This window comes from Corvus kubaryi, unplaced genomic scaffold (genome assembly GCF_017639235.1).
Source record: "Corvus kubaryi isolate FWS band 111438036 unplaced genomic scaffold, C.kubaryi_AGA036_p1.0 37387, whole genome shotgun sequence".
Lineage (NCBI taxonomy): Eukaryota > Metazoa > Chordata > Aves > Passeriformes > Corvidae > Corvus > Corvus kubaryi.
The window spans coordinates 11647635-11670733 of record NW_024581129.1 but is presented as its reverse complement, the minus strand read 5'-3'; the positions used below and the strand labels follow the sequence as shown (position 1 = coordinate 11670733).

Below are 23099 nucleotides of genomic sequence, written 5' to 3'. Positions count from 1 at the left end.
TTCATCAAGACCAACAATTGGGTATTTCCATAGTTGTGTCAGGTTCCAAAATATGTTTTCATCCTCCAAATCCTGGATCGATTGGCTTCAATGGTATCTGGAATAAGTGAGAGCAGATGAAAAAGTTCTCTAAATTGTACCAGTCCTGTAGCCTGATTCTGTTCAGACTAGTTCGCAATTACATGAGAGATTTTGCATCAAGGTTAAGATACATGTGGAGGTCATCCCTTGCTTTTCATTCCGTAACTTAGGCAGAATTAATGCATTACCATGTCAGTCAGATAACATTTTATATCTGTTGTACCCCCAACTGCTGCAGTAAATACTGAAGGGGAGAATTAGATTATTGTGGATGGGTGTAGAAGGAGGAAGTAGTAAATAAGGACAATATGAAGAAGAGGGAGGGGGGCAAAGGGAGGCTTAAAATATTGGAAAAAGTGAATCAGGGTCTGAATGAGAGGAGAATTCACTAAAAGGCTTGGCAAAATAGCCCCGACTCTGTGGAAGTTGGATTGTGCCTTTTAGGTCCCTGTTTTGGATCCTGAATTCTGTCCATCCAATCTTCATCTCTTCTGAGGTGGACTGAGTCTGCCTAAGTGCATGCCTGACATATGTGTCGCTTAAGAGTTTTGATTGCTTTCCCAGAACTAAATTAATGTTTCAAAGTTTTTGTTGTATTTAGTCTCTGGCAGCTGAAAACTGGTTTATTTCTGATGGATTATATAGCAATCATTTTTCATTGTTGTTCAGGTAAGCCCTTAAACATATGTAGAAAAAGTGCATTTCAGTAAAACCCCATCCAGTTTGTGTATTGCCTTGCTCAGACACCTTTTCCAGAGCAAAGTCCTTCACATCCCTGATTCTAAGTCTGACAAAAATCAGCAAGCATTAGTGAGCACATAAGTTATTGTTCCTTTTTAAATGTGTTCTTAATACATTTAAAAGCAGATGATGATATTGCTTTACTCTCAGGAAAATTAGCAATACTGCTTATGCCTTTTGCTGATCCAGGGAAAATGCCTTTGCTGTTAAATGGGAGAAGAACACCAGTAGCTGACAGGACACACGATGCTGTCACCATGAGTTCTGGCATATTTGCTGTGCATTAAAATGACAATGGAATAGATTAGTTTGAGGGTATAATATCTACCAAAATTGTTCTATACAGATATCAGAATGTTAAATAAAAGGAAAAGGCTTCATAAGTCTCATATAATGGTATGGGTATATGAGCAGATATTCAAGTTTTTTTCCTTTAAGTACACTGATATGATTAAATTTAACTTGACACAAGTGATGTACTATACCATGTGATTGTAATATTTAAAAGAAAACCACTTTTCTGATTGAATACCTACTCGCTATCAATTCCTGTGTAGCAGCATCTAATCTGAATGTCTTCTGCAGCTAAAATGCAAATGCACTTGCTGTATTCTCCATCTCACTGGGTGCGTACTCAGCAAATGCAGAACTGCTTCAATATTTCTGATATCTTATTTAATCTAATGTTCTACTATAACAGCCAGCCAGTTCACATTGATTAGAAACAGTTTCCAGGCTATAACTTTTCTCTCCCAAAAGTGGTGTGTGTATTTTGACTGATTCTAGAATGTGGATGCTGTGGCTGCTGTCCAGGCCCCGGCACTGTGCACACACAAACGCTGTTGGATGTGGTTGCTGTAGATTAGCCATATGCTTCTGCTTGACATGCCAGAGCTTTTCTCAGTGCTATTTCAGTTTTGGAAATACCTTTCCTTCCTCCACCCTTTTCTCACATACAGAGGCACAAAATAAAACTGTAAACCTGGAAAGGTAATTTTCATCCAGTCCCACAATATATACTACTTGAAAATACTGTCTTGTTCAAAGCAATGGTATTTAAGCCCACCAGGGTTAAGCACCTGTAGCATAGGCAGAGAGCAGCTTTGCAGAAAGATTTATTATCATATGAATGTGTCTTGTGAAGAAGGTCCAGTAGGGAAATAAATCTCCAAAGATGATGTGCAGGGAGAGGCCATATAGATTTGCAGATTTGACACTGGTTTTAGTCCATATTCTGGGGGACTGTGGAAATGAAAATGTGGGAACAAATTGGCTATTCCTTTCATAGTAACAGAAGCTTTTTAGAGATTTAACAACATAGAACTTACCAGTCAGAATAGTCAGTGAAAGTCTTTCCTTTGCTGTAGGAACCATTAAAGGATTCTGTCATCTTCTCCAAAACTGGAAATTCCTGTAACACACTATTTATAGATTTCAGTTTGTTTTAGGCAGTTGTGACATTCAGCACTGTTTAGAAATATATTTTGCTTTGCATAAACACATCTTGGTGCTTTTTTTGTCTCCTCGTTGAGAAGGTCTTTACCTTCCTTCAGTACTGTGGCTTAGGTTGCTGATGACAAACATTGTTGGATAAACAGTTCCTTGGTAATGCTACAACAGCATCTTAACATAAACATCCACTGAAGTATGCAAATGATCTCGGTGATAAACAAGCATAGCAAAGTGTGGCTGAGGCAGGAAGCCAATCTGTCTGTTTCTTGTGCCCAATGATATTTTGATTGTCATTTTAATCTTAGGAGTAAATAACATCAGCGATCATGTTCCGTCATTTAATTTCAGTGCCAAAAAAATGAGCGCTGCTTTAACTGGCATCAAACAAGATGGCATTGCTGTGGTAGTCGGTCATTGCAGCTCAGGTCATCTGTGTTCCATTGTAAATAACAAAATGGTGGAAATCTTAAACAGAGACTGGAAACAGGCATTTTCTGAAAGCAATATTGAATGGTTAATGTCTAGATTTATTTTTTTCTGGAAAAAAACCCTTCTTGTCACCCTTAATGTCTTTGAATTAAGGGTGTCTTAGTTCTAGCTAGGATGGACAAAAAAACCTTCCCATTTTTGATCTCAAGTACCTGAGCAATACTTCTGTGCTTCTCTTTTGTTGACAAGCTTTGACTCCACCACTTGTAAGCTCACAATTTGTGTGTGTCTTTGTTAAGAAACTTTCTTCATAGCCACGTAGGCCTGCTAAGTATCTTCTTTCCTAATGAATGATTTGTTCCTGCATGCTGAAGTTCTCTTTAATCAACGTCTCAATCAGGCAGCTACCTTGGACCATTTCCTCTCCTGGGCAAACCTTAGGGATTCATAACATTTCCCTGGATATACTGAAACCTCTTTTTCTGAAGCCCAGTTTTATAACTCTGTGGCTGATTCTCCTGGTCTTCCTCCACAATCCCAAAGTCAGTCATGTCATTGTCTTTATGGAGCTTACTACATAAATCAAACTCTTAAATTTACCTGTTTTAAGCAAAGTAAAACAAAACAAACCAGCTTGTATTTGATCATTTGGCAGTTTTGCAGGAATTGTCATTTAATCCAGCTCATTCTGGCTTTCAAAGCAGCCCTGTATCCAAATAGCTGAGCAGGGATGATCTGTCAGCTTTGCCACTTAAGGCAGCTCATGGCATTGCATTTTCATTTCCCTCACTAGCTGACTGTGTTCCTTGTTTTATTTCAGGTGTGTCAAGTAATGATCTCCATTTGTGATACTGGGGCTTGGACCTGTATCACACATGATGGATGAACTGTGGTTATTGTGGTGCTGCCCTAGAAAATGATTCACTGTGAGGGATTATGAAGAGAAATGTCCCCTTTCTTTTCTGAGGCTCCATCAGAGCCCAGCAGTGAAAGATTGTGCCCCTGGTTAAAAGAGGTCACTTAAAGTGTCCAGTTTAAAGAGGTGACATGGGCAGTTCAAACTCTGCTGGGTGCTGCTGCCCTTAGGCTTGGGAGGTGGGTTTGCTCATTCTGGTGCAGCCACTCCAGTGGTGCTTTTGTGAAGCATGAAAAGGTCTACAAAGGTCTCCAGTTCTGTCTTCTTGGTTCTCTGTGTGGAATCCTTGTGTCACTCTTCACTCATCCTGCCTGGTATTTGGTTTATCTATCACCATCTAATCAGTAATTAAGTAGCCATGAAACTCTGATCCCGTTTCTCTCTGGCACAAATGGCTTTCAAGAACGATTTGTCAGCACAGGGCTGTAGGTTCACCACTTTATATGGCTGACAGATCTGGTAAACCCTTGGCTCTGTTCTATGGTGCGTCCATTGCAAAGCCAACTGAAACTCTGGAGGAGGCGGCATCTCTAAATTGGGAATAACTTGGTGACAACTATTAATATCAACGGGATTAAATTGCTCCATTTAGACGCTTCTAGGAACCAGCTGTATCCAGTCCCAAGCTCCTGAAAAATTCAGTCAGGTTCAGTCAGGTTTTTTTAGAGTAGGCTGGAATTGGGGTGTCGAATTCTACTTACAACAAATCTTCAATGAATTATTTTAGCTATGTTATAAAAACTTACTGAAGTTCTAGAAACGATCTGTTGAAACCATATACCTGCAACTGGGTTTGAATGCTGTTCAGTTTTCTCCGCAGATTCCAAACCTTTGTAGAGTTCAATCCTTTACCAGTAAGGTGTCATTTAGGGAAGTTTTTTGGCTCAAATTCTGGAAATATTTATGCTCGTGCATGGGTTACAAGGCAGGAACTCTCTCAGTGGAATCCAGAAGAAAGGGTTACAAAGGACAGTGCAGGGTTTTGTCTGGACCAGACATAGTCTGGCAACATAAGCATGGTTTGTCACCTGGGTTGCTATGCCCCATATCATCAATAAGTGTTGTAGTAAAAAAAAACAACACAAAATAATTTTAAAAAATTGGGTATTTCAACCACACTATTAGAAAAAGAAGAAAATGGACATACTAGCTTTAAAAGGTGGCAGTGGTTTTTGATAAATTAATCTTTGAAATAAATTTTATTTCAGAAGAGAAAATGCAGATAAAATTAGAAGACTTATAAGGCTGTAGTTACTGTTATAGAGGTCATGCAGAAGGTAGAGAAAATGACTCCTTTCTATAGAGATGTAAGGCAGTGCTCCTCTGCATATGCTGAGAATGGTAACGTCTGGCAGAAAATGAAAATGTGTCATAGTTCACAGCATTAAATGAAATCATTTGTGAAACTTGTCTTGCCTGCACTATAAGAATTGCCACTTCCATACTGCTCTGGCTGTGGATTAAACAAATGAAAGCATATTTTTCTAAGGAAACATTGCAAATACATCTCAAAGAACTGAGACATTGTTTCTTGAGGACAGAAAGCAGGCTAGAAGATGTAACTAGTCTCTTCCTTTTCAGTACATCCTTTATGAAGAAAGTCATCAAATAGGATAAAAGTATAAAATCCATTTTGAAGCTATTCTGCACCTGTTGAAACCACTTGGAATCACAGAATGATTCAGATTGAAAGGGAACTTCCAAAGCCATCTAATCCCAGCATCCCTTTTAAAACTGGGGTAACTACACAGATTATGTTGCTCAGGGGCTTTTAGAGTTCAGGCTGAAAGTCTCCAGGATGCCATAACCCATCTGAGCGGCATTCTTCTGTGCTTAACTTCCCTCACATTCATTATCTTACTCTTTAGAGCTAACCAGAATTTACCTTTCGGCAACTTTTAGCTGTTGCTCTTTGTTCTGTCACTCTGTAGCTTCGGGTTCTGTCTCTGTAACCTTTGGTTAAGTGGGAGAAGATGCAATTAAGTTGTCTGAGCCCTCCCTTCTGCAGGCGATGCTGAGCCATCTCCCTCAGCCTCTGTCATGTGCTCCAGCCCTGCAGCTGCCCTGGCAACCCACCACTGAACTCTCAAGCACATCTCCTGTCCTGGGGCACTCCAGACTGGTGTTCCAGATGCTCTCCCCAGTGCTGTGCAGGGAAGAATGATCCCTTTCCTCACCTCACAGACCACCCTTTGCTAATGCAGCCTGCAGAGCAGTTTGCTGCCTTGAAGGCAGAGCATTGCTTTGTACCCAGCTCTGCCCACCAGGACTCACAGATCCTTTTCTGCAAAGCTCCTCTCTGGCAAGGCAGTCAGAGCCTAGGCCAGTGCGAGGGATTGTCCAGTCCCAAGGGCAGGACTTTGGCCAGGTTCTTGTCAGCCCACTCCTGTAGCTTCTGCAGAGCCCTATAACTGCTCCCTGTTTGCTGTCACGTGTGAGTTTGCATTCTGACACTTCATATATGGTCTTTTATGAAGATATTCAACAGTTTTGGACCTGGTCTTGATGCCAAAGGGCTGGAACTTCTAGCTGATGAGTTAAACTTCTAAAGATTGACCACCACCCCCTTTAAAAGCCACTACTCCAGATGGCTTTTCATGAACCTTTTATGTCAACAATCCAATCCTTTATTTTTGCCCTCCCTCCCCACTATTTAGGTACATGGCTGCATCATCCTCAGTATGCTCTCGTAAAGGTGTGAAACAAATGAGGTGTAGTTTCCTATACTGACTTGTGGATGATGACAAGCTCCTTTTATGCTTTTTTAAAAAAAAATATATCTTAAGGATCAATTCTCATTGTAGATATACCTGAGTTCTTCCGAGTGGCTGGCTGTATGGCTCTTAAGGCTGTTTTGGAGAGCTGTGTTTTTCAAATGTGATGAAAAAAATTTTCCAAGGGAAATATTGGTTGATGGCATACATGGTTGAGCTGCTCTTGAAAAGCCCTTAAGAGTCGGAGTTGGAGAAAGCGAGGGAGAGGCAGAAAGCTTAAAAAGAAAGATTTAGGTGTTAATGTGGAAGCAAAACAAGTCAGTGTGGTAGAATCATGTCCACTTGGGCCATTGGAAATAGGAGGAGAAAGAATTGCCATGTGGGATAAGGAAAGCTCTGGTAATAAATTACAGCATCATAAAGGCAGTCAAAAGTTTCAGCAGTTGGAAAGAGTGAAGGTGTTGGAGGGAAGGTTTCCTCTGTGAGTGTTGGCGTGTCCATAGTATTATGTGCTCTTGAATTCAGGCAGGAATTCACACTAAGTTTTGGCAAGTTGTTTGCTGCTTTCAGTTAAATATAAGTAAATGTCCTTTACAGGCTGCTGGGATGTTTCAGTTGCTGGTTTGTTCCACACCTCAGGAACATGTCATTATCAAACACATATGCAGCAATAGCAAGAGCACAGGCTTTTATTGGAATACACTATGTTATATGTAAAAAAGACCAAAAGTAAATGTTACTCTGCAATGGGAGAAAAGAAATGGTACTTTCCTGCTAAGGTAGTAAAGAAATTCTCTTTTGCTTACTTATTGTTATCTTTTCCCCCTATGCTCTCTGAAAAAAGTTATTCTGCATTATCTTTCTTACTTTTGAAAGCTGAATTTGGCTTTGTCCTGAACCTTCCAAAAAAGAGAGGTGGCTGGAGAATTCATTTTGTGTGACTGCAGAAGCAAATGATACGAGTCAAGTGGCCTGGTCAGATAATTAAGCTACAACAGAGAAAGCTTGCAGAGTTAGTCAGTTGTGATTATCAGTCCAGCATGGTTGGATGTCTGATTCCTTCTGAAAAATCTGAAGTGGCTGCTTTTATTATCATTAATTGGGGAGTGCCAGTAGCAAATCTGGAAGAATTACACTGCCACTTTAAAGAATTCCAATAGATTTCAGTTGGAATATAAGTTTAATGATGAATTGATGACTGCTTGTTGCTCTGCCCGCCCCTTAGAATTGGAAGGTTTGTTAGAATAATTCCAGTGTTATGTGTCTGCCCTGCTTCTGAACCCTGATGTCTGTAGGCAGTCTGCAACAGAGTGGCAATAAATGTGTATTCTTTGGGGCTGTCTGAATCTTTTTAGGTTTTTTTTTTAAATTCTTTTCTTTATTTCTTTAGATAGCAGTTCAATCATTTTGAAGCTATCTCTAGAGCATCTAGGAAAGTCCCTTTAACAGTGAAGCATTAGGTTGCTTCAAGTGCCTCACAGAACTAAACCTTGGAAGCATTTCTGAAATATTTCCCCTGGTAAGCAAGAGGGATGTCATGCAATGAAACAAAAAAGGAAACAATATTTCATTTGAATGGAAGGATAAAGTACATTTAATCTAAGCTAGGCTAGTTCAATATCAACTGTTTGCTTGTGGCATTCAGCAATTTTAAAATAGGAACCTTATTGGTATTACCTCTGCCACATGGAGGAGGAATTAATCCCATGGAAATGCACATGTTTAGCTGGACAGCGTAGCTATCACAAAGCCAGAGCCCTGGAAGTTTAGGGTGTTTTGGAACTTTGAATACAGCCGTGTTGATTTTAAAACAAAAACCTTCAGCTTCCGGCAACTTCCATAGTAGCATTTCCAATGTTTTTTAAACAGCTATTAATGTAGTCAAGCTGTGTTTTTTCTCCTTCTCTGTGCAATCATCTGCTCAGTGGTGCACTCCATAAGCAGTAGCAGGAGCCAGAGGAGTGGCCTGCTGTGATTGATGGGGCGAGGCCCGGCACGCTGAAGGAGCCCCATCTGGATCAGGTTTTGGGAGCAGTCAGATGTTGAGAGGGAGGTCAGCGAGCCCTGCATCGGCTCCCCTCCCTGAGCACCCCGATCACCCACACCCCTGCACACCCTGCAGCGCTCACACGCCCTCAGCCAGCACTGATGCTCGCTTTGGGCAGATGCTGCATGGCCTGGGACCAGAGCAGCTGCTAAGTTTATGGAGAATAAAGGCAGCACCATGGTACAGCAGGTATTTGCACTTTTATTTTCACTTGAAACTCTTGATTTTAGTCAGGGCAGGGCAGTTCTTATAACCAGCTGCATCACTGCATGCAAGACTTCTAACCCATGTTTTGTTGCTTAAGTCTGAAGGAGGGCAAGCTACGGGGGATCATGTGCTTGATAAATGTAACTGAGCCCTCTCAGAACCAGCAGGTTTGCAGAGAAATGTTGCATTTTTCTTCTTTGTTTCCGTGCCCTAAGGATACGATGCAGTTTGGCTCATTTAACTACAGTACAGGAGGCTTTCTCTAAATGTGAAATATCTTTTGCCAAAGAAACAAAATGCACCAAACGGAAAATAGAGCAAAACAAACAATAAACTGTGAGTTAGACTTCAAAATGCAGGCAAGCAGAAAGGTTTTCATTGAATACATTTTTATGCTGCAAATGTGTTTTTTAAAAAAAGGAACACTGCATAAGTAATGATTTCTGTATCTCTCCTTTGTGTACAAACAAAACAAGCTTGCTTTATTATGTTTTGACACTTTTTATACATTTCTTAATTATGAAATCCTTTCAGAGCAGGAGATGCTGAAAAGGCATCTGAGACAGTAGGAGCAGTTTAAATTCTAAGCTTTTCTTCAAATGGAGTAATATGGATGAAATAGGAGAGCCTTCACTTACCTACATCGTCGGAATCTTTTTTTTTGGTTCTTTAGAGTTAAACATTTAACCAGAAAGCAATAACTTTGATTTTATATACTGCCACGTAAAGCATATTTTTCAGTTGAAATGTGGTTTTCATTAAGACTCAGGCCAGAACATTTAGCAGAGCCTGACTGTCTGCCATCCTTTGTTCTCCTTGCTGTTGCCAACAACCACTTTTTTTAAAAAACCATGCATAAAGTGAGCATTAAGGGGTCATTTAATCTTAAAGATACTTGGAACTGAGTCTGAAGGGACAACTTCTGTTCAGCTTCTCCTGCCTAGGTGGTATTAAGCTATGCCTGTGTACTGTCATACACAGCTTTGAAATTACTCTAATACCTGAGTTCATAGGCTAATTTAGGATCAATATTTCCTGTTGCTTTTAGGGCCATTTCATATTTTCAGCTTAATGCATAAGAACTTATTATTTCTTCTGTTCATTTTGGTTCACTGTATTTTAAAGAGCACACTAGAGGAACGTTTGAGGTGATTCTATTTAAAGAATTTTTGGTTCTTTAAAATCTATTCAAGTGTATCTGACTGTTGTGTAGTCTGGGGTCCCCATCAACCACGCGTATATACAAATGTGTGATAGCTGGCACTTCATTGTTCTTGATATAAATTAGTATTTTGAACAATAAGCTCTGGCTATTATTAGCCAAGTAAATAGTACAGAACTTGTTTACACACACATGCTTTTATATCACGTTGTAATACTGTGTCTGTTGAATTAATTATGAATAATAAATTCACACCAATTTTAAAGGTTAGGAAAAGCTTCAGCCATCACTTATTTTAAGGGATGAACATCTCAGATTTATTGTCACTATGATTTTAAACTTAGGGCCTGCAGTCCATGTGCAAGTTTAATTTCTTTACTGTCCCCTGTCTTCCAACAATTTAATAAACCTGCAGAGCCTGCACTGATAATCTTGCGTGTCAGTTTTCTGCTCTAAGCATACTGGGGTTGGTTTCTTTAATGGCAAGGCTGTAAATCTCTGAATATGTACAAGTTAGTAAAAAAAACCACAAATCCCTGACCCTTTGTTGTTTACTTATTAATGAGGTCTCAGTTATAAATAAGTTAGCCAGACCTCAGCTGAACAAGTCTAATGAAAGGGGTAGAAGAGTCTCAATGTTGGGGAGGTTCTGAAATTGCCTGTGCAATTTGCCATTTTGTGATAAATTGAAAAAGTTTGGAGTTGCTGGTAAAAATAATAGAAAAGTTCAACCCTCTTAATTAAATATGAGCTGTAATTAGCACTAGGTGTGGATGCTTTGAATATTAATTAGGGTCCTCATGGAACTGCTGTCAAAGTTAATGAGAAACAGTGGGGTTCTCAGCAACATCTGTTTTAGGACTGGAGGTGGTACAGAACCCTTTAGATCAAATGCACCTGGACATTAGCCCTTGGTCCCTCTGTTGCCACTGCTGTTCTCTTTTAACAGCTGCTGGCTCCAGTGCCATGTTTAGCATCTGACAGGAAGGAATAGCTTAAGGACCAGCACTAACCAGCTCCTGTGTTTCAAAACCAGCGCAGTGAAAATGCTTATAGAGGCAGAATCTGGATTTGCTTTTGTTCGTTCTTACTCCTTGCTCAAGTCCCTCCTGAAACAGCTGATTAAAAAATTTAAGGTCAGCTGCCTCCCACACAAGTTTTAAAAATACTTCTTTAACATTTAATGAATGTCTCTGGTATAATCCATTCATTCCTGGGTTTTTCCTTCATCTGGATTTTATTTTTATTTTTTAGTAGTGAAAATTTTAGGTAAAAGAAATAAGAAAGGAACTTGACCGTTTTAGTATTAGAGGGTTAAAGTATACATTTACAAGAGTTTTTAACCTCCACAGAAATTTATCACAGCCAGTTTCAGTGCAGCATTAACCTTACAATGACTGCAGATATGCAAACAAATCTTTGTGACTTAACCCTGTGAAGTCAGTAAATGACACTGCTTTACATGATAAAGATGGTTGAATGAAGCAATGGAAACTTGCTCAAGGCCATGCACTAAACCAGCAGCAAAGATGGGATTAAAATTAGGGTTTGATTGCTGATATAAAGTTCTAATTTTTTAGGACACACTGAGTGCCTTTTACAAAGAAAAACTTTTACTTCAATTTTCTCTTTTAAGCCAGTCAAGTACCAAGACTTACTCCTGTGTGAATTCTTAAAAGCTCTTGAGTTTAGGACTAGTTCAGGTCAGAGAAATGATGTCTGAAATAGTTGAAATTGGCTGGAAATGCCCTTAAGTACAAAGTGCAGAAGAATGTCTTTTATTCATACAGCCTATTTTAAAATTAGGAAATCGTGGGCTGATGAGTACAAATAAAATCCCTGCAATAGTCTTGGGCAGGTACTTGCACATGCTTTGGTGGGAGAATGGTGGAGTAGTTCAAAAGATAATTAAATTTTAACTCAAATGTGCATTTTTACATTGCTTGCTATTTGAAGGGATAATTTCATCTTGTAAATTAGTTTATGTGAGGTTGGGGTAGTCCCTGCACTAATGGCCTCTAATGCTGTGTCAGGCAAAATCACATTTTGGACATTTTTTATATAGGTTCAGAAAGATTGTAGTGTACATTTCCTCCTCTAGAATTATTGCTTTTTGGTGTGGGCGAAACATTTAATCAGAAGTTTTCTAATTGATAAATTAGCAGCCTCGGCTCTTCTTTATTATGCCAAATGGAAATATACGTCTCTCTATAACAGCATAAGGATAATGTTTTTAATGCTGTAGGCTAATTGTGATATGGAGATGAAATGCTGTTGTCTTCAAATGTAAAACCTTTAAAGTTGTTAAATCTATTTCTCTTGACATAGAATTTTTCTTTTATGTTATTTAAAGTTTTGAACTGATGCATTTTTAGATTCAAATATTTAATATTTTGACTGGATCTCATTATTATTTTGCATTTGTGGCATGCAATTGCTCAATGCAGAATACCTCAAAGTATTCTGGGTGTCTCAGGGCATTATTTCGTATCAGTACTTTTAGTGTTTGTTAACAGTATGCACCCAAATCCTGTCCTGTGTGTAGGTTGCATATATTGTGTTGTGCAAATGGTAGGTCAGAGTGATCACAGACTGGAGGCTGAGCTTACCAGAGCTCTGTGCTGGTAGTTGTGCTCAGGAGCCTTTGGAATAAACTAGCTTTGTCCCTCTTCCTTGTCTGAGTTGAGGCATCATTAGCTCAGGCAGATTTCACTGACCTTTCCCGCTTAAAGAATAGTCTACAATTATCCCACGAGAAGCAGATTTGTTTGTCTAATTACAATAATATTAAATAGGGTTAGCAAAATGCATTTAATACAGATAAGAAATGTTCTCCTCAAGAAGCAACCACTGTGCCCTTTTCAGGCCAGGATGCTCTCATCACTCTCTGCGTTACGGGTGCAGGACCTTCGCTTATTTTATCTCACGCCACGTTTCTTCCTCTTTTTATTTTTATTTTTTTTCCTTTTGATTTTCACAGGGTAATCAGGAAGCTACAGCACCTCCTGACACAATGGCACAGCCTTATGCCTCAGCCCAGTTCGCTCCACCTCAGAACGGTATCCCTGCAGAATACACAGCCCCACATCCGCATCCAGCTCCAGACTACACAGGCCAAACCACTGTTCCAGAGCACACGTTAAACATGTACCCTCCTGCTCAGACACACTCCGAACAGAGTGCAGCTGACACAAATGCACAAACTGTCTCCGGCACAGCCACAGTAAGTCAAGGTTACAGCTCTTTCTAAAGCTCTGTGTTTCGTGTGTGTTTATCAATAACAGCTTTTCCTATGTCGCGCTTGACACGCTTCATTTGCATTGGGCTTAGTCGCCGTGTCAAGGTTGAAAGTCTGTCAGAGTTGACTGTTGAACCTGAAGAATGTGTTTTCACTGGTTTTGGAGCTTCTTAATAAGTGTTGGAGCTTTGGAGTTTTATTTTCAACAGTTTTAGACAAAATGATTAATAGCCAGCCCACGAATCACAGCATAAATTTTAATGAAGTCCAATATGGAAAAACATTGCAAATGATTGTTTGTAGGCATTCATTTGCAAGGCCAAAGAAAGCAACCACAAACCCCAAACCAAACTCATTTGATTATTCTTAATGACCTCTGTGTTTTCGACACAAGTAGTTTTAAAAAAAAGTATTAATTGAATGATCCTGTACAAAATGTACTGAGTTAGTGTTACGAAGAGCATGTCTGCAATACTGTATTTTCTAGAGAGCTTGTTTGTGCAGCCTTTACCCAAGTTGTGTGTGGATCTGTGCTAAGCAGAGCAGAAATGATAGACTTTCCTTCTATTTGATTTATATGTGAAGTTCTGAAGTGTCATGAATTATGCAAGAGACTCCTTGGATGGCTCTACCTTGTAATTTAAGTCACAAGTTTCACACATTGATAGTTTAGTGTTTCTGTCTTAATTCTAGAGTGGGACCCAATATACCCAGTGCCAAGAGCTGGCAGATTTCTGAGCCATCAACCAACCCCCTGTGTTACATGTGCAGGATGGAGCACAGAACAGACAGTGCTCAAAACGTCTCTCCTGGCTGTCCTCATCTCTGCCTCAGCCATGCTCCATGCCTCAGCTTACCTCCCGTTCCTTCCTGTCTCACATCCAGCCTAAAAGGTTTCATGCACTGGGGCAAGAGGAGAGGGAAAACACATTCGCTTAATTGAGCTCTGCAAATTTATGTTTATTGCCATGCCACTAATTTCTTTATGTGGGTATGAGCAAGAAAGTAAAGCAAGAGCAAAGGCACTGAAGAAGATTCCTTGCTATTATCATGGAGAAATCCTTGTGAATTAATTGCACACTTTTGCGGTTTATGCAGTAAAATGTTTAGGACTTTTTATTTTTAGCTTGGTAACTTTTTATTGCCCTGAGTTGCCCTTTTCTCCGGTATTGGGAGAAAGTTTAAATTGAAGAGAATCCTATTTGCTTGTACAGTATCCTTTGCAGCTCTACTGTGTCCCCTCTTATCCATCTCCTTGCTAAGTTAAATTCCTGGTTCTTTCCAGCTTTTAAAATTTGCTTCCATTATCATTTTTGATTGTTGTCCAGCTCTTGTCAAATACCACTGTCATTGGTTTAGAGCAGGAATCCTAAGCTGAATAGATACTCTAGAAGAGATTGGATATTGACTAAAAAGATAGTCTTTCCTACTGTCCCTTTTTTGTTCTTTTTATATTCTCTGATTTTGCTTGGTTTTTGTGACCACTGCTGCAACCTGAACAATCCACTGTGATGCCCAGCTCAGCCTTTTCATGTTTTGAAACTGTTTCTGTTCAGTCCTGAAGTAAAATACTGACAGTGCTAAAATCAATGGTAAAAGACCCGTCGATGGGAGTGGGACAGGAGCTCATCCTTCATCATTTATTGCCTTCAATTGATTGTGTTTCCTCACCCCGTTTTGATTTTTCAGTTTGAAGAAATGTCAGTCACTTTATCAGAGAAGTCAGGGATGTGTTTTCCCAACATTTTCCGTAGCAAAGGCTGGTGAAAAGACATAGTTTGGATTGTCTGCAATGCCCTTATCTTCTTCAAGTGCTCTATTCAATCCCAGCTCTAGCAAATCCAATGATTCCCTGCACAGTTTCCTGCTTCTGATATGCAAATAGGCTTTATTGTTATTTGGTTTTGTGTCCTTTGCTATCTGCTCTTACTTGCTTTTTGCCTTCCTAATATCCAACTTGTATTTTACCTGTCAGACGCCTTTTCCCTTCCGTTTCCCCTTGGAGTGAATTTCCATTCTCTGCAGGATAACACTTCAATTCCACTAACCTGTTACATTCAGGGAATATGGTATAGTTATTTGCTCTTTTTATTGTGGATCCTTTCCTTGCATTCTGGTTTCCTTTCTTACAGAGGAATGGACAGAACATATTGAAGTAGCTCCCATGCTGTTTATAAAGAATTAGATTTCCTTCCTTTTGACTTTAGGGTCTATTTGAGAAAGTTTTAGTTTGGTTTGGTTTTTAAAAAGATATTTTTTTCTAAATTGCAATGTTATATTGAAAGTTGTGGATGCTCTCCCTCAAGAACAGTGCAATGAAAAGGCAGGTTTTCAAGAAGTGTGTTTATCTGTGGATCTGCACTGACATTTAATACATTGCTCACCAGTTAGGTTTAGAAATGTACAGACAAGTATTGTTTTCACAATTTAATTGCAGGTACCTAGATTTAAAATCTGTTATGCTGGGTGTCATTAGCCATTGCTCTTGGCAAACTGTGGCGACTTAATAAATATATATATGCAGATAGATCCCAGGCAGATTTAACATGGGCTATGTAACTTCATGAGGGTCCAGCTGTATACATCTCTCTGTAGATTTATTAATATAAGTTTTTATTATGAAAGAGAGCTTGAACAGCACTGTGTCAACATTGTACCTCCATGTGCTCTTCATTGTTGAAGGAGAAAAAATATGTTTCTTTCTAATTCCTGCTACCTTTGAGAATAGTTGATTTCCAGTCAAAGAGTTTTAAGTGGAGGGGACATAGTGGCATTTTTTGGTAAGTCCCGGTATTTTTACTTGGTTTCCTCTCATTAAGCTGTTTATGACATGCATTTGAAAGAAGAATAATGAATTGGCCAATCATTCACAAAAGAATGCTGTTGTGATTAATGTAGTTCAGACAAGCTGTTGGAGGCAAGACCAGTTTTTGAATTTTCTTACTCACAAATTTATGGGAGTATTTCATGTGCATGTGAAGCTGGATACGCCATTAAAAATGGATCTTAAAATTTTGCGATGTGAACCTAAGAAACTGCAGGGAAATTGTCTAAATTGTAGAATTACACCAGAAGTGACTTAATCACCTCCATGGAGGACTGAATCCATGAAGAGGTGAGATACCTCCCAGGCTTTCTCTGAGTGTCCCAGGTTCTTTCCTCCTGTCTGAAAGAATCATACACTGAAGCTGGAGCTCACACTGGGTCTAGTGCCACCTAATACCCAGGAAAGATTGAAATAATAAAAATAAACTGGTTCTGTGCAACTTCTCTTGAATCCTTAACTGCAACCCAGGGTGTGATCCTGGCCCAGCTGGAACCACTGCCAGGATCCCCATTTGCCGCAAACTGAACAAAATTCCAATCAGTTTTATTACGGGTTTGCAATTTTGTGCAGAGTGCTCTTGTGATTCATGTTCAAAAGTACTTCACGTACTCTTGGACATGCTCTTGTACTTCTCGAAAGTGTCTTTCTCAGTGACCAGTTTTAATCTATTTAGATAAGAGTGTAACATGGCATTCTGTCAGAGTAAGTGCTGGAACAAGAGGTGCTTGGATTGTATGTGCAGGGATTGCTAACTCTGTGATGCTATGAAACAGGAGCAGAGGGACAGGATGAAAGGGTAGTAAATGATTAGAGACAGGATGACTTAGCTGAAATGATATAAAATCATTGGTAGGTAATAAAATACTGTCACAAGTTACTTTGAGTCTTCTCTGAGCATCTCTGTTTTTTTTGAGTAAGGATGAAGTGCATCTGAGTATATGCAAAATCGATAATCAACCAGCAGTGGGTTATTTAAGTGCTGGTAGACTTTTGGAGTTGCATAGCATCAAATATGCTTTAAGGCATTAACAAAAATAGTAAATGGCTTTTTCCTAGAAGGTTGGATCAATGAAAAGTATGTTACAAAGTTATGCTAAAAGTAATGTGTCTGATGATTTTGTAGAGTGGTTTAGAGCATTACATTAAATAGTTACGTGTATTGAAGTATTTTTAAGACATTTACTCATTTTATGAAACCACCTTTACCTGTGTACATATATAGATGTAAGCCCATTGTACAGAAATAGTTCTGAGTAAAACTTGTTCAGTTTTTTTTGTTGTTTTCCTGCACAGCTTTTGTTGATGACAGCAAGAGATGTGGGTGTAAATAAAAAGGGCATTAGCTGGGCATGTGTAAGGGAGCAGGTAATAGTAAAGAAAATGTTTCTCTAGTGTTTCCTGTTCTAAATGTATTATACCAATAATGGAAGTAACTCATGGTGTGGTAAGAGCTCGGGTTGCAGTAGTGCTCTGTGTTTTATGGGTGTATATAGAAAATGAGCCGCTCTAAACTTAATTCTACTTTTGCATAAAACTTGAGATCATTGTTCAGTCTTTCTGTTTTGGACTGAGACTTTACCAGGCTTCAGAAGCTGAAAAGTTGTGTGATGAGTTGTGTGTTTGGATGGGAGATCTTGAGGGAAAAAGGCAGTTTACTTGGAGGAGTGATCCATGCACGGTGCTTTTCTGTCTGAAGTGTTCAGCATCAGCACCCAGCATGGCATTAGGGGATGCAGTGCTCTTCAAGCCCTGTAGAAGATGTGCTGTGCAGAAGTGTGGGTTGTCTCTGGCCTGGGAAGATGATAAGGTATTTTCCTCCTAACTTCACCGTTAGAACTAAATTTCAGCTTGGTTACTACCAAAATTCCTCTTGTGGCATCCACTGAACCTGATACTTCTGTGGGATAATAATTGATATATTAGATATTGTGTCTGTAGTTCCAGCTGCCTTGCTTTACTTCGAGATGTCGTGTGTGCCTTGGGATCTAATGGCCTGTAAGTTTGATGCTTTCTTTTCTTGGTGTTAATTTGTCCAGGTTTGTGCCTTTTTTAGTCATGTTGCAGAGGCCATCTCTTCATCTGAGGGTGATGCTCTGGACTGCAAAATTATTTACCATGTTGCACTTTGTTGTTTTGGGGAAGTGAGATCTGTACAACCTTTGCTGACATTTTTGGGGTTTAGTGCACCAATTACTGTGTTGTGCTTATTAATTTGGGTAAGAAAGCTGGGAGTAGGAAGCGTTTAGAGTGAAGTGCTTTAGTGTGTTATCTAAGCCTGCAGGTGAGTAGATTATTACTACAGTTTTCGGCAGCATATTTCTGGTTTTTATTAGCTCTTTTTCTGGCTCAGTCCTTTAGGTAAGCTATTGGCCTAAGTGATTTTTCCCCTCCCAGTTTCTTTCTTTTCTCCCTTGGTTCATCTCCTCTTTCTCTCCTATTGTTTGATCCATGACCTCCCTAACTCCTGGGGGTGTGGGCTACATTAGCTGCTTCATGCAATTGTATTCCACATTAAGCAGTGTGCTGTATGCTACCTGGTGTCCAGGTGTCCATCTTACAGCAGCGTGTCACTGAGGCAGAAATGGTCAAAGCCAAGTTCTCTGTACTGTGCTGGCTCCTCACGGAACTGCGGCCGTGCTCGGGAGCCTCGAGCTGAACTTGTTTGGGGTCCAACCTGCCAAGTGTCTGCAGAGTGGGTGGGACACTTCTCAGTGCTGCTGAGCTCAGCTGCTGTTATCCCTGTCTCTCAATGTTCTGCTCTTGCCTGAGAGGTTTCCATGGGATACCTGGAGCTGTCTCCTGTGGCTTGGGGAGGAGTGGCTCACTTACTTCTCTGTGTAATTCTGGCTGGCAAGGAGCAGAGCAGAGTTCCAGGGCAGAAAACCACACCAATTCCTTCTTTAAAGGATGGCACGGTGCTCCCCCTGCAAAGGAACTGGAATTTTCACCACAAAGTGGCTGTCTTGCAAGTCAGATTCCCCCATGGACACTTTTTATTGCCAACTGGTATCAATGACCCAGTTTTTATTGTACTTCAATGCCATATTTTTGTCTCAAGATGTTTGCCACCAGTACGCTAGATAGCTGATAATGCTTTGACAACTCTTACAGCAGTGTTTATTCATCTAAATCATACCCTGCTGGTGCAGGCTATTGTATCAGCATGGTGTGCTATTTCATTTATACTACCTATTATAACTGGTCCCAGCTGCTCCTTGAAGGAAATATTTCAAGGAGCTTATTTCAAGACCCTGAGTGCTTCAGAGCTGCAGAAGCAAGGAACCTGGTCCAGCTCCTACTCCATAGTGAAGAGATCAAAACTGACATCCCAAATAGATAAGATAATGCTGTGCTGGGGTGGTGAGGCACAGTAATGACTTGTGATCATAGGCATTATTGCTTCTAAGAGGCTTCCTTGCTGAGAGCCCTGAGTGTGAGCTTTGCAACTGTGCCCCACGTGTGCTCCTTTGCTTATGCTAAGGAATAGCAGGAACACACTGCTCACTTCAGCCCCTCTGCGTGTCAGTGGCAGCTCTAAAATAGATTCTCCTCGAGGATACACAGAACCTGACACTGACTGTTTCCTACGATGCTGTTTATGGAGTGCCTGTTTGTGTTTTGTTGTTTTGGCTGGGAAGAAGATAAATAACCACCCTCTTTTTGCCGTGTTGCTGAATGAACTTGGGCTTTGTGATTCTGTGAGTGGGTATGTGGTGTGAGGACAACAGCCTTACCCTGCCAGTTCTTCTGAGATCTCAGTGCCTGATCATTGTGATTTAGGTATCACCTCAGTTTCTCATACCTTTTGATTCTCATAGCAAGAAAAGGTTATGATGTTGAAATAGAAGACAGAAAAAATATTATTCTGGTTTTGTGAGTCTTTTTAGATATTGTGATTTTCACTTCCTTCCCTCATTTTTGTGCGCTTGAACTTGGTGAAAAGTTAAAGCTGAAGCTCTTCCACAAAACCAAAAAAAAAAACAAAAACCCACCAACAAGGATAAAGAGAGCAATTATGCTCTGTCATCTTTAGTCATGTTTGCTTAAATAAGTTAGCTGAAGGCCATTGATTACCCTTCTGAATGTTCTTCATGAGGCACACTAACAGTTCTTGGATCACTTCAGTGGGTAGTGCCAGCCAGCTCTAAGGCAGATTTGAAACACAAAACATTGCAGAGGTCTTTCCAACCACATTGTCAACCAGAGATAGTCATATTACTGTAACTTGAAAAGTTTCTTCTAGAAAGCATTACCAATGAATTTCTAATCTGTCAATTTAATTGACCAATTAAACAATTTAAGATATTCTTCCTGCTTGTCCCTGAAAGAACTGAGCTAATATTGTTTTTTTAAGTTTCCCTATACTTTGTATTGTCCCTTGGGCTCTTTACTTCTCCATACCAATTATTTTACATGTTACATTGTTGACTTTTTCTTCTCTCTGTGCAGTCTAAGTAGCCATGGCATGCAAATGCTTTGGCTGTGCTTTGGGTTCGTATGTATTGAGAAAAACCATTGCTGCACATTTTGCTGAGTACACTGAGCATAAATTTCGAAGGGGACCTTGTGTGATGAAATACCCAATTTCAACTTCTTTTATATTTGACCTTCTGCATCTTTGCTCCACGATACAACATGTTAATTAAAATTGATCCTTATGGGGGGATTTTTCTTTTTTGGTGAAAATTAGCTCATTTTCACTAAATGTGTGAGTGGCTGTGTCAGGTTAGGTAAGATCAATGAAGTTTTCCATTCTCTTGTAATTGACATGCACATGATTGTTAATGGCTCTCACCTTCATCAGAAGTTGTTGATTCCTCCATTCCCCTACTCTATGTAATTGCATGTAAACTTGAGTATTGCTTGGAGTACCTTGTGCAGTGGCACGAGAAGTTTGTAACTTCTTGGTTATCCAGCAAAATCCTTACCCTTGCTTGCAGGAAGCTGCCTCTCCATTAGAGAGGTCAGAGTGCTCAGGTAGCACAGGTAGCTGCACAACTGACAAAGTTTGCAGATAAAAGCTGTGAAGATCATACAGAGAGGCTTCCTCTCTTCTTCCTTAAGTCATGAGGCTGGATTTCTCTTCATGTGACAGTCTGTGCCTAGAGCTAAACTTATGCTCCTGCATGACTACACCTGGGTCTCAGCTAAGGGTGGCTTAGTGGGTTATTACCCCCAACCCTGAAAATACTTTTAAAAAATCCTGTTTATACTCTCAAGTTTCCATTCCTCTCCCACACATCTCTCTCTTCAGCTTTCCCACACACCCAGCCACCCACAGAATTACTTTAATTAAATGTTACTCATGTGTGGGCTTGCTTACCACTTCTCCCTGCTTAATTTGTTCCTTTCTAGGGTCAGTGTGAAAGAGTGGCTTCATTCAAACGTTTAACTTTGCTATCCGTCAGTATTAGAAAGACAGTAATGAGGCATGTCCCTCTGTCTTGGCTTGACCCACAAGCAGGTGAATCCATCTTTAAGTTTGAAGCTGCTTTATGCTCTACCAGTGGCTTGACAGGCTGAGATAGACATTGCAGGCAGAAGCAGACAGTAAAATGTTCTTATTCACTAGATCTGCATTCAGGGAAGGGTTACAAGTTCTTCTTTTCAGACTTTGCTGGAAAAAGAATTACACTGAGCTTATACTCTACCATGCACATCACGCTCTATTTGGTCTTTCTGTGATATGCAGAAAGAATTGGTTGGTCATTTTAAATTGCACAGACATAGACATTAAACGATCAATAATTTATTAATTAATTGTAGAAATTCCAGAAGAAGGCATAAGAGAGTAACCTGCATTTTTTTTTTTTTTTCTGTCTTGAATTAATCCTACACATATAGGGCAATTTCTTTACAAACCTGTGACACAGTGTGGTGGGCTGACCATGTCTGACCTCCATAATACATTGGGAGGGTTTTATATACAAATACAAAATAATTGCTATTTAAAAAAAATAATTGTAAAACCTTCCTCTTCTTTTGCTTGCTTCTTGACTGCTTTTAATCTTTGTGTGCATTTTCATTGTCTTATCTTCCTTTTCATCTCTACAACACGATTCCGTTTTTATAGTCTTTCATTTTCCATTTCTGTTTTTTTATTATGTATTCTTTGTCTCTATTTTTTGTCTCTTCTCAGTTTTTGCTCATTCCAATATTATCTACTAGCTTGCTTTCATTTCCTCCTGCCCTATAGGAGGTACAAAGCTACGACTGATTTTACTGTGGCAGTGAGAGAATATGGAATCTCTGAAGGAAATATATAGTTGATGTGAAGAACATACATGAATTCTCTTGTATTTTTGTATCCAAATTGCAGCAACTTGCTGGTTCTAGATGCTTTTTCAGCTGATATCCCATGCAGTTGTGTTGAATATTGTGCTGCCTTTTTGGATTTAGAAAAACTTCTCAACGGCTTTTTAAGACAGATCCCTTAGGTCTTCTGCTACTCTTGCTTAAAGGGGCTTTTTGCATTTGCTTTTCCAGCAGAGACCTCTTTAAATCTCGCCCACTGAAGCAGCTGCCACTGCCTCTGGTCTCTTCCCTACCTGGGAAGTTGCCACTGCCTCTGAAATATAATCAGTACAAATGGAGATGCCTATTTAACACCCACCTGCAAATGGCAGCAGGATGTGTCAGTTCTTCTTCCCTGCCATAGGACCAGCTCTGCAAAAATGCCTGTGAAAGGAGGGGGTAAAAAAGCACCTGTGTGGCAGCTCCTCACCTGCCTCTGCCCCCCAGGCCTGATAACACCTCCAGGTGGGGTAGATAGAGAACATGAAACTCTCTCCGTGGAACAAAGGTTGCTGTTGAGGACATCTCAATCTTTATAAACTGACTGCTTGCAGACTCTGGGATAAGACTGGCACTGCCTCCCAGCTTCCTTATCCCATCCAAAGTATGAATGGAGGGTTTCTCTTGCTCTGCTTTTTTTGCTTTGATTGTAATTCAAATGCTTTTCCTTTATTCTCTGATTTATAAAAGATTTTTAAAAAAGGCAACAGACTGTCTTCTGATTCAATCAGAAGATGAGAACATGCTTACAATCAAGTCTTTTCTATGTCTGTGGGGTTTTTTTGTTGCTGTTATAAAAAGTGCGTCAAAAGATGTCAACTACTTAATTTCATAAGGATTCACGTAAGTTCCAGCTGTTCCAGAGCAGTATCTAAATATTTGATTTGAAAATGAGATGTGTACCGAGGCTGCAACATATTGCAGGCACGATCACCCAGCTAGCCAGGAAGCTCTGAGCCTGCCTGTGCTAATTAGTGTTTGCAGCTGAAGC

General features: G+C 39.9%; 1 protein-coding gene across 28 annotated transcripts in view; it reads left to right on the top strand.

Moving 5' to 3' along the window:
* RBFOX1 (RNA binding fox-1 homolog 1) overlaps positions 1 to 23099 on the top strand; it is a 1110759-nt gene that overhangs the window by 971347 nt on the left and 116313 nt on the right. For 25 of the 28 annotated variants that reach the window (XM_042037784.1, XM_042037778.1, XM_042037777.1 and 22 more), the window contains one exon: positions 12730 to 12972. The exons of 2 other annotated variants lie outside the window; for them this stretch is intronic. In XM_042037784.1, the coding sequence (XP_041893718.1) occupies positions 12730 to 12972 (243 nt within the window). Of the gene's footprint in view, positions 1 to 8450; positions 8570 to 12729; positions 12973 to 23099 lie in introns of those variants that run through there. One more of the 28 variants, XM_042037799.1, reaches the window with a different exon arrangement.